Consider the following 11,587-nt stretch of genomic DNA (forward strand, 5'->3'; position numbering starts at 1 on the left):
AACTGCGTGTGCTTCTGTGCATTATTTTAAAAATATCCAGGCTCTTAATAAGCATAAACCAGTGCCTTTAATAATCCTAACTTTCCATCTTTCCAATTAGGCTGCAGGTGATTTTGTTGACATAAGAGAAGAAATTGAAGATGATAGCATTGAAACAAAAGGTAAATGATGTAATAATACCCGTCTTGAAATACCAGTAAGCAAAATATTCCTTATGTAGGATTAGTACTCCTTATGTGGAATTGACTAAGTTACTTCATTTCACTTTATATTTCACGTTTTAAAAACTGCTTTATTCACGTTAAAAGTTACTAATCTGAAAGTAAGAAGGATTTTGTCCCTCGGTTTCATTATGGGGTGCTGTGATACCCCTTGGTAGACATCAGCTAAACATATTTGGGAGATATTTTTTTTTTCTGAAGAATCTTCATTGGGAGTTTGAAGTTTTCTGGAAGAGTCAGATAATAAAATAGGCTGGTTCCTGGAGAGGGAACTAGAGGAGAAATTTTTTGCAGTGAAGCGTGAGTTTTACAACGGAAGAAATACTAGAGAAGACTCGTGCTCTCCCTGATTTGGCGTTACTTGTGAGCAGTGTCAGCAGGGAGGGGAAGAAGCACAGACAGGGATGAGATGTAAAGGGGCAAGGTAAATGTTGTCATCCACTGGGGTGGTTCACTGCTGTCGGTGGAACAAAGGAGAGAACAATTGCAGCAGATGTACCAAGTCAGGTACTTCCTGAGGGTTTCTGGAGAGGACACTGGGAAACAGAGATAGTTGTGCTAAGGAATTGGACAGTTGCTGTAGTATCTGAAGTGGTGCTTGGTAGGTAAGGCTCAGGAAAAGGTGAAGGAAGAAGTAGTTTTACAGTCTGAAAATAGCAGCATTTGGGCATTTGGAGGAGGAGTGGTAGTTTGTGATTTGCAGAGGGCTACGCTGGGCAGTTCACTGTTTTGCTGGAAGAAATCACAATATTCTTTATATGCCAAGGCTGACTAAGGGGGTGTCTCTACTATGGGTAGACATCGTTGCAAAATAGGAGGAGTAACGTTCTGGGAAGTGTATCCCATCGTAACAGTGTGAGTAGAGCAGCATGCTGTGGATGCCAGGTCAGCCTTTGCACAGCTTTTTATTGTATCCTAAGCTTTCATCATCTTTATTGTCCTCTGAAATCATCTTAATTTTTTATGAAAATACGTGAGTGGGAATTACATACAGTTTCTCTCAGCCCCGATCTGTTCTGAGATTGAGAGAGAATTAGCTAAAAGAACAATTTAGCGATTATTTTGAGACAGACCGGGCTTGATCAGGCTAGGGGGTGGTTTTGTTCACATGGAAATGGGCTGTATTTCTGAGGAAGACAAACACCAGTAGCCTGAGCATCTCATTAGTTTATTGCTGGCTCCATTTTTTTGGATTTTAATATTTCACTTTTTTTGGTTAGTGTATAAAGTTAATGGTGGTGCTTGGTAGTAAGAGTGAGTGAGCATAGTGGATATTGAAGCAGCAGGTGGTTGTCCTCTGTTGTCTTTGAGATCTGACCTGGCTTCCTCACTGACAGAAGTTTTGTTAGAATTAGGAGGGAGAACCACTGCCATGTGGAAGTGGTGGTGGCGGTCAGGAAGCCGTGTGCTTACCTTGGTAGTCAAATCAGTGGTTAATACTGAAGGGTAAGAGAAAGAAATTGGGAGGGCACAATCTGGAAATCAAATTGAAATAGATTGTTAACTAATCCTTCCAAATTTTATTTATTAATTTTGTAATTGTACCAAATGAAGTCCTCACAAGCTACTCTGATTGCTTGGCTTACCTCAATTTATATTCAAACCTCAATAAAATACATTTCAGCCGTTTCCTAATGAGATGATGAAAAATGCTGTCCTGTGGAAGAGCAGGGGACACACATTCCACCGTTACTTACAGTCACCTGTTTGCTTTTAATGTTGCTATTGAATTTGTATTTAACTCGGGATTAAAGTATAAGCTGACGTATTTGAATAAGGATATCTTTAAGCCATGAGTTCTTAAAATATAAAAAAGTGGCCACACGATTGGTTAATAGAAAGAGATTTTAAAACTTGAAGGAGGCTGAATAACAAAGGCATTGTATTACTGTTGATTAGATGCATAAAGCAGAGTTTCCTGAAGACCTGTAGAGATACTGGAGTGCCACTGTACAGACAAACCGTTGGGTGTGTTTGTGGCAGTGGTGGAAAGGTCCTAACTCCTGCGAAGAGGTGCAGGTGCTGCGTAGGGGGGGCAATGGGCAGGGAGCGGAGGACTTCCCTTAGGAACCTGCCTGGGACGGGGCAGAAACAGGCGGTGCTCGTAGGAGCAGCCGGTCATCTCGGGGAGAAGGGGGAGTAAAGCAGCATCCTGCCCTTCACACGGACAGGGCTAAGGCATTAGTATTGTTGGCAGGTGGTCTGTTCCCTGTGTGCTAGACAGCACTCAAACAGTAAAAAGTATTCCCCATCCTCAATGGATGCAGCTTTTTGCTAGGTGACAAAGCTTTTAAATGCCAGCAAGAACTTGTCGGTGACTACCGTTTACTCACAAGTGTGTATCTCGGGTCACCTCTGAAGCTTTAAAGGGGTTTATCCTTATCATTTTTGAAAGGCAGGCTTTTGTATGCTTTTCAGAGGGGAACTTCTTCACCACAATAAGTGACTCATAATGCCTGGATTTTGGTCAGATTTTCCACATGACTCTGGAGATCATTTTTAATGGTCTTCATTGTAAATTAAAAAAAAAAATTCAACCCAAACCAGAAAGACTCTGCTCTTTAAATATAGGTGACTTTGTCCAAAATGAGCTAAAGTACAAAGTAGGTTTGCATTCCCAGTTCATAAAGTGTGCTATTAATGGGACAGTGAGCAAATGTCACATTCACGTGTTAGCGTCTATCGGAGCAAATCATAGTCTGCTATTTGGCACAAGAGGTTAAAAAACCCCACGTTGTAATAAAACTGTCAGAGGATCACTGTCTCCTGCTTTGTAAGTAAACATCCCTGCTTTGCCTCGGTATTTCTGTACCATCCGGAGGCTGTTCTCCTGTGCTGGGTGCTCTGGTTCATTGACAGTTTCACTTAAACAGTTAAACAATAATTTGAAATGGAAAACGTTCTGCCCATATTCCTCAATTCCTTTGTGGTTTTCTTTTCCCCCCCAATGTTTTTAGATTTTTTTTTGGTGTGTGTCAATCGCTTTAGTAATTGCCTCTTATTTTTTGCTACACAGGAAAATACCGAACTGCGCACAAACCTCATTCAAAGCCAAAAGTATCAGACGTTTTTGAGGTAGATTTTCCAGCTAATGGAAGCGATACAAAATCAATGGGCCGTTTTCAGTCAGAGGAGGAACTGTGGGCCCGCTTAGAAGAGCTCGAGAGACAAGAGGAGATACTTGGTGAACTGGACAGGTAGAGTCCTGCTGAGGCTCATTCAGGTTTGGGGTTCAGAAAGCTACAGGGGTGTCATTCTGTTTGTAAACAAAGGATCTCGCCCTAAGTGCAGATAGCTGGCTAGAGTGATGAAGTTACAATTAGAATAGGTGGGATAAGGGTGGAATATGGACAAAGCATGCACTGCAGGGCCAAGGGTGCTAAAATCTGCCTCTGTGCAACCACAGCAGTCCAGAAATACAGTGTTTGTTCTTGAAATGATAGAAAAGGGGGAAGTAAAACCTGTTTCCCCAGACTAGGAAAATCCATCCTTTGCTATGTGGGAGTTACACATTTAGTGTTTAATGACATCGCTAGATCTATTCGGATCCTAAATATGTATGTCATTAACCAGAATGTCACAGTTTTGGTATTTCCAGTTGACATGGAAAGGACATAATAATTCTTACGGTGCGTAAAAGTGGTTCTACAATCTGGATAAAAATATAGTGCCTGGGTAAAGAAAATGATGTACAGGCTTGTTCATTGTTTCTTGTACCTGTGTCACTGAAGAGTAGGAATTGCCTCAGTTCACTACGGTATTTTTCGTTTCACAGGATGTCTGATACAGCTGAGACAAATGGAGAAGATACAACCTCCTCCGAAGAGGAGAAAGAAGATAAGAGGACAGATCTGAATGGGACGTCTAGAGCAGAAGACTCTATTACTCAGGGCAACTTCCATACAGAAGTAACAAATTCAGACTTGTTTGGAGGCCACATTAATGGCTCTACTTATTATCACAGTGATGATGAAGATGACACAGATGTTGGAGATAGCTCTGTTCCAACTATTTTTTTCTCTCACACTGTTGAACCTAAAAGGGTTTGTACTTTTATTTTTATCTTTTTATCAAGAAATTGCATAAAACATGCATACCATATCTAAAATGTAGATAATGCAGAATGCTGACTGTAGGTGACATGTATTTGGGGTTTTTTCTTTTTTTGGAATGCCTGAAATCCACAGTTTAAATCCTGCAGTTTTAAATATGGTGTTGACAAAATGATCTTCAAATGTAGACCATGCTGTTCTGGCGTCAGGCTGTTGTAAAAGGTAGTATCCCATCTAGGAGTTTTTTAAAATTACTTTTTACTTGACTTGAAGTTGCTTGTTGAACAGCTCTGCTGTTGAGCAGAGATTGAGTAAGCATATTAGTGCAAAAAAATGCCCTGGCCTAGTGCAAATAGTAAAGAATAGTAAGAGTAGTAAAGAGTAAACAATTCACATGATGAATGTTACCGTTCATGCGTTAACTTACCTGTGCCTCGTAGTCCCCAGTCGCTTGGATAGGAGAATGTCAGAAGTCGGTTGATGTGCAGCCCGGTGATATTTGATTTTATGGTCTAGACCTTCATTTGTGTTCAATTTTCAGGTAAGAATAAACACAGGAAAAAATACTACTTTGAAATTCAGTGAAAAGAAAGAAGAGGCCAAGCGTAAAAGGAAGAACAGCAATGGCAATGGCCATGCCACGCCAGAACTGCCTAACATCAAAACCCCAGCAGACATCTACCGGTGTGTAATTCACAGCATTTGCACGTGAGCCTTCCCCTTAGCAGACCTTCTCTTGTCATTTCTGCTCACCTGTAATATGAAACCGAGCCTACTGTTCCCTGAAAGAAACGGCTGGAACCGAATTCACTACTTAAAAACGAAAGTGTGTGGCTTCTGCTTGGTTGCTGTGCTTTAATATCCATAAAACATTTCTGAGCTCAGAATTTCTTTTTCCAACTGGCAATTCCTCGTTTGTCTGATCTTTCAGAGCTTCTGAAATTGAGGTAAATTTATCAGTCCATATCACCTGCATAAAGGAATGCAGCAGTTTGTGATGTATTCTGGTTAATGCCACATCATTTGCTTCCATGCTCATGTTCAAACACAACTGACCAGATCTTGTAACACTCCTCCTTTCCCAGTTACTAGTTGCTGGTTTTTGTCTCTTCCTTCCAGTATCTTCAGAATACACTCAGGTCTTCCTCTGCGTAGTTTCTCTTGCCTTCTCTCTCTCCGATTTCAGGCCATCACTGTCTCTATTCTCTATAAAAAGAAGCGCTCACCTGTAGAACAGTCACACTCAGAGCGCTAGAAAAACAATGTTGGGCTCAGAGGACTAGTACTAAATACCGAACTAAGGCAGCAGGAGAGTTAAAACAAGTATTTAGGTTTGTAAAGATGAACGTAGACACCTATTAGATTGGTTGATTAAGTGCTTGTGAAGATCACACTGCATTTGTATGTCGGTGTATTCAGGCACCTAAACATCTTTAAAAATGTGTCACAGAGTGTGAAAAGTTAAAACCCATCCTGCAATTCCAGTTGCAGGGGCTAAAGATGAGGTAAAGGAGTCTTTCATGGTGCTCTCCCTGAGCTCTGGAAAGGAACTCCACCTTCTGTAGAGATATGCAAGTGCTCCCATGAGTGCCTGGTGAATAAAGCTGTTAAGAAACAAGTAACACCCTTAAAACTCATCCAGTCACTGGGCTTCTCCTTTATGAATTCAGTAAAATTGTCAGTGTCTTCTAATGCCTCTCTTTCTCCTCACCCACCCTTGACTTCTTTCAGTCGTGGAGATGGAGGACAAACTGTAGGAAGAGGCCTTTGTCAGTTTACAGTCTGTTAATACCTGAGAAGTGTCTTCGTGTTGATCTGATCTTAAAAGCTGATTTTTGATTTTTTTTTTTTTTTAACCAAAAGCAGAAGATTATGGCACTTAACAGGAAAAGCTTCATCTTTTCTATGTGCAATGAATGTTTCAAGTATTTGTTTTTATGTTCTACATTTGACAAGGACTTAATTCTAGAAAACCTTCTGTCATTGTGACCTTCCGTTTTCTGACAGAAACAACCCTGACAATCACCTAGTTTACCTTTTTCCTAACTTTTTGTAACTCACACTGTTCTGTTTTCTGACACTTTTCAAAGAGCTATGCATTTTTTGCTGAAGGAGTGAACCAGCTTAATGCTTGAACAAAGGGCATAACAGTGTTTGCTCTGCAGAATTGATTCTTGTACACTGGTAAATAAAATGCCTCTAAAGGTACAGTATTGTAATTCTGCGGTGAAAAAGTTGGAAAAGCACATCATAATTAATTTGTACAAAAGACAAAGCAAGATCACTGTAAATTTGTCATCTGATCCTGAAATGGTTTATTAAAGCTAACATTTTCCTTTATAGAGTCTTTGTTGATGTTGTGAATGGAGAATATGTCCCTCGTAAATCAATTTTGAAGTCTCGAAGCAGAGAGAACAGTGTTTGTAGCGATACCAGTGAGAACAGTGCTGCTGAGTTTGATGACAGACGAGGAGTTCAGAGGAGTATTAGCTGTGATGAAGCTACTCAGAGTGACAACAGCGAAGGCATACTGGAGGAAGAGGAGGAGGAGGGGCAGCAGCTACCGAAAAAGCTTCCTCCCTCTTCAGGGACAACCGAGGTACAGTTTTTAATTAATTATTGATTGCTGGCAGGGATAAAAGCGAGAAATCTAATGATTGTAGTTGCCTATACCATCAGTTTGATTTCTTTAAAATAATTTTCTAACTCCTACCTAGTTTGCTTCAGAAGGACATTACCAAGTGACAAGCTTCTGTCACACACATCCAAGGGGCAGAGCGGGTGAGGCGAGTCAGGCGGCCTTCCCCAGACCTGGAGAATTCTCTGTAACCTGTCTTTTCTCTACATTCTGCTGCGCAGCTACTAGACAGTTAGGTTCCAGGTGGTGCTTTTAAGTTTTAAAACACACAAATATCAGCCTAGTGATTATTTGGACTTGCCAAAGGCAGAGGAATTGCCCTGTGGAAGGAAGCATTACACCTCTTCTCCTGCTATTCCACACTAGGGCCGTCAGTGATGCCAAACAAATCTATTTTCACACGTTTGGGAAGTTCAGGGCTTCATCGTAAAGGGAAGAGACTGTACAATGTAAGAGAAAACGTACAGTTGCTTAGTGACTGGAGGAGTACGAGAATTAAATGTAGCCACTGCTCTGGAATTTATGGCTTAGAGTATTCTTCAGTTTTATTTTGTAAGAATTTACACTAATCTTGTCGAACTAGATGAAGCTGAGTTTTCAGGAGTTCCCAATGCAGTGGGTAAGTTCAATGAAAATGCTATTTTTAGAAGATTTTTTTTTGACCAGACCTGAATTCCTCATGAAAGTTCCTGTGAGTTGCCATTTGTCATACAAACAGCTACAGGCGAACGCAGGCAGGGTGTGAAGATTCGTGGTGGAAGGCCCATCTGCAGAGTTAGCACTTCACATTGTGTACTTTCTGGAATGTTTGCTGTCTTTTTACAGAACATCTAAGTACGCTTTAGACGTTACCTGTTAGTCCGTTTTCTGACCGTGGCAGGATTATCCTCTGCAATATAATGTGTTATCTAAGTAACTGGAGGAGAGCGAGTCAAACGCTCCTGTTGAAGACATGCCGCCTTAAAGGCCGTTGTTCTGCTTTTGATTATTTTTGTGGGTGTTCAAAATACGTTATTTCTCCATTTTACCACTGTATTTTGCTTACCTGTTTTTGAAAACGACCGTGTTGTTAGAACAGGGGAGTTGTGTGCGGGCAGGGCTTTAGGCATGCTTTGGCTATTGGACCAGAAAAAAACAAAAAAACCACGGATTTTTTTTTTTTTTTTGCATGTCCTGCAAGAAAAGAACGGCTGGTTTGTTTTGCTTTGTTTTTCTTGGTAACCAAGTTATGAAAAAGCAGAACTAAGCATAGTTAATAAATCGAGTGAGCACCAAACCTTGGAAGTAAACTGCTTCCGCCTGTCCTGAGGCATTCAGAATTTTCTGTTTCCAGTGCAAAGTGGGGCGATTGGTTCTTAAACATGTTTATGAGGGGTGGTTCCGAGCTGCTTTTTTCCCCATGTTTTCCAAGAATCATGGTTGTTTCTTAGTTCTAAGTTAAAAAGGATTGTCATGTGATTGGCTGCATATAAATTATAATTTTTAAACATTAAATGTTTTTATTAGAACTTTTGTAGAGGGAAATAGTTCGAAGCAAGTTTGCCGTTCTCTTAAGCATAAATTGCTTTCACCATTTTTTGATCATATTTGGTAAGGAGAAAAGAACAAACAAAGTACGTGCTTGCCAGTTTGTATGCAGTGTGTCAGCTTGATGCAATTAGAATATATTAAGTCATAAAATATGACGTATGATGGAAATGGTGACATACTCCAACTTTGCAAAACCTCTCCATTTCTTAGCCAAAATGAAACTATATATTACATCAGCTGTTTTATTTCTTGAGCGTGTGTCAGCGAGGAAGCAAATTTTTAGATCATTTGTGCAATAGGAATGAGATTAAGTAGTACTTTTAAGACACTGTCTTTCATTCAGTCATCTTTGAACGAGCTGTATTTTGGGGTTAATTACGATTTGGTTACTTATGCAAGGAACAATCATTGATTTAAAGATATTTCTTTACTTTTGATTAAAAGAAATAACAATCCTAATCAGGCTAATATAGGGTAATGACCTTATGGGCATAGCTTCACATTTGCATTTTATTAGCTCATTTTGAGTATTCTCTTCTGTTGTAGGCATTCTCTGGAACTGTTATAGAGAAGGAGCCTTTGTCTCCTTCCGTCATACCACACCCGGTCATTGCTCACCCAGTCCTGCCTACCATTCTGGAGCGCAAATCGGAGGAAGTTTTGTCCGCAGCACCAGGAGAAACTACCAAGAGGATTTCAAAATTCAAAGCTGCCAGAATGCAACAGGGTAATTAGGTCCTGTCCAGCCAGCCCGGGGCTGGAGTGCTCATGCCTAGTTGTGCGTTTCTCCAGAGTATGTAAACTCGTCTGTGTTACACCTAGCTAGGTCAGGGCCGTCCGCTGTTAATTTGACATTGGTTATCTTTTAAATGGGGGGTTTTTGGCAACGTTAAGAGGAAGCTCAGTGTTGGAACACTCGCGTGTTCATCTTATTTTGTCTGTTTCCCTGTGTGCTGTCAGCACCTTTGTATATGTTTGCCTTACGATAGCAGCACTTGGGTTCTTTTTCAAAAACTGTTCCTTACATACGTTGTTTTTGTGTTTAAACCTAAATACAGGCAGTTCTGTGCCAGCTGTGATGTTCCGCATACCATATGGACCATTTTAAGGAAACTTTTCACATTTCAAATAGATTCACCAGTTATATTGCATTACTTGCTTTAGCATTTTAAGACACACTTGCATTCACGTTGTTGTAGGTTTTGCAGCTAGGTGTCTGCTAAAAGGGTTTTTTTCCTTCTTTCAAACCTCTCTGATGTCTCACTGTACAGATCTATAAACGCTGGTTTCATGTACATTGCAGGGAAGTTTCTTTGATGGAAAAGGGTATTTTGTAAAATTAAATTTTCAGTAAAAAAGCTGTGAAAGTTGGGTCTTTTTTGTTGCTTTACTACTAATTTGGAAACAACACGGAGAGGTTTTTATTTTGAACTTGCATTTCTGGCTTGAAGTGTTTACTACCACATGGGCATAAAAGCAGTCCATTCTCTTCTGCCATTGTGTTTTAACCTCCTGCTAATGAATGTCCATGGAAATTGAATGCTCTTAAGGAGAGAAGCATAAACTCAGACTCCGATTACAAAATCTCCTAGTTCTTTTGTATACTCAGAAAACAGTGTAATTGTCTTGGGAATGCCCAGAGGGAGTCAGCACTAAGGAAAAATGTCTTAATGCTTCAACTTTATTTCAAAATGCAGCAGCAGTGCAGCACTCGGGGTGCAGTTCTGTGTATCTTGCTCTGGACTGAGGGCAGTCCTGGCTTTAGGGGTGCCAGCCCGGCAGCTCCTGCCTGTCTTCCTGCCATCCCGCCCCTGTGCCCACACAGCTTTTGTTGGGGCCACCCTAGTATGGTGACAGGGAATGGAGCTTTTCGGTTTTTTTTTTTTTTCCAGGGGTTGTGTGTGGTTTTTTGAAGCCGGTGAGTTTCCTGATCTCCTTGGCGTGTCAGCATCAGGACAGTTAGAGGGGTGATGGTGCGGAGCAAGGGGGAACGTTGGCAGAGGGCAGGGGAGTCGTGAGTACCTTTAACTGATGCTCGTCCCCAGCTGGCATCATCAAACCACAGCGTAAAAAGTGAGGCAAAACTACTTGGGAGGTGTAAGGCAGGATTTGCTTTTGGCTGCAGATCCGTGACTCTAACCACATGGCCTGAGAGCCACCAGCATCTGGTTTTCCCAGTCTTGGCTGTACATGTGCAGGGCATCAGCTAATGCCATTTCCTCACTTTCCCCTAAACAAACCACGCCTGTGCCTGTAGCCTTCGCTCTCCCCTCGCAGCAGAGTAGCTCTTGGGGCAGCTTCTTCTGGTAAAACAATCACCAAATCCCCCTTTTCCAACACTTGTCCCTCTCTGCTGAAGGTGGGGGCACTGGTGCTCTCTAACTCTGTCGTCCTCCCGTATGGGTTCGGGAACGGGGCGTAGTTTCCCGGGCAGGAAACGCCACATCGTGCGGGAGCAGGAGGGCAGGAACGGGCGGTGAGACGGGCTCCCTGGCCGGGGGAGCAGCCCGCCGAAGCCACGGGGCTGCCTTCTCCTCGCCATACGGAGCAAACTGGGATTTGCTGACGGGAAAGCCGCGTAGCCCTCCTGTGCCCCAAGCTCGCCGCCGGGGAGGGGGCAGTCTCCCTTTTTAGGCGGACCCTGAGCATCACACTGAAAGTGTTAATGATTAACTTGATTCATGCTCAAATGCGGAGGGTTTTTTTTTAAAGCATATTGCATTAGTACTAAAATAAGCCATCAATGCCAGTCCACCCTCTATTCACGGCTAAATATTTAAAGGAGGTTATTTATAGCTTCTTTAATGAATTCTTGGCTAAACAAAATGAAATTATGTCCTAGAAAAGTAGAAGCTATTTTGTAACCAGAACAGTGCAACTGTAAAATATAGTTCCATGAATATGTATTTTAAATAACAAGGGGTTGAGATCCAAGACTACCAGACATGGGTAATTAGAGGGAAAAGGAGAGAAAGAGAGAGAGAAACCTCTTTAAAAAGATTTATTTAGATATCTTCTGAAATACTTCCCACTTCTAGTTACTTCAAGAAAACCAAATGCCCCTTGTCACCATACATCAGTTTCAAATCAAAATTAATTCTTTGCTTGTTTTCTTTTTTTCCACCTCCCCTTTTTTCACATTCCTG

At 41.4% G+C, this 11,587-nt stretch overlaps 1 protein-coding gene across 1 annotated transcript in view; it reads left to right on the forward strand.

The window, feature by feature from the left end:
• The window catches only part of URI1 (URI1, prefoldin-like chaperone), a 38,123-nt gene extending 28,324 nt beyond the window's left edge, over window positions 1-9,799 (forward strand). Inside the window, exons 6-11 of the mRNA XM_010155583.1 lie at window positions 101-161; window positions 3,238-3,418; window positions 3,997-4,264; window positions 4,815-4,957; window positions 6,617-6,872; window positions 8,988-9,799. Of these exons, the coding sequence (XP_010153885.1) occupies window positions 101-161; window positions 3,238-3,418; window positions 3,997-4,264; window positions 4,815-4,957; window positions 6,617-6,872; window positions 8,988-9,176 (1,098 nt within the window). The 3' untranslated portion in view covers window positions 9,177-9,799. The remainder of the gene's footprint in view (window positions 1-100; window positions 162-3,237; window positions 3,419-3,996; window positions 4,265-4,814; window positions 4,958-6,616; window positions 6,873-8,987) is intronic.
• Window positions 9,800-11,587: the final 1,788 nt, after the last annotated feature.

The sequence above is a fragment of the Eurypyga helias genome, unplaced genomic scaffold (assembly GCF_000690775.1).
Source record: "Eurypyga helias isolate BGI_N326 unplaced genomic scaffold, ASM69077v1 scaffold530, whole genome shotgun sequence".
Classification (NCBI taxonomy): Eukaryota; Metazoa; Chordata; class Aves; order Eurypygiformes; family Eurypygidae; genus Eurypyga; species Eurypyga helias.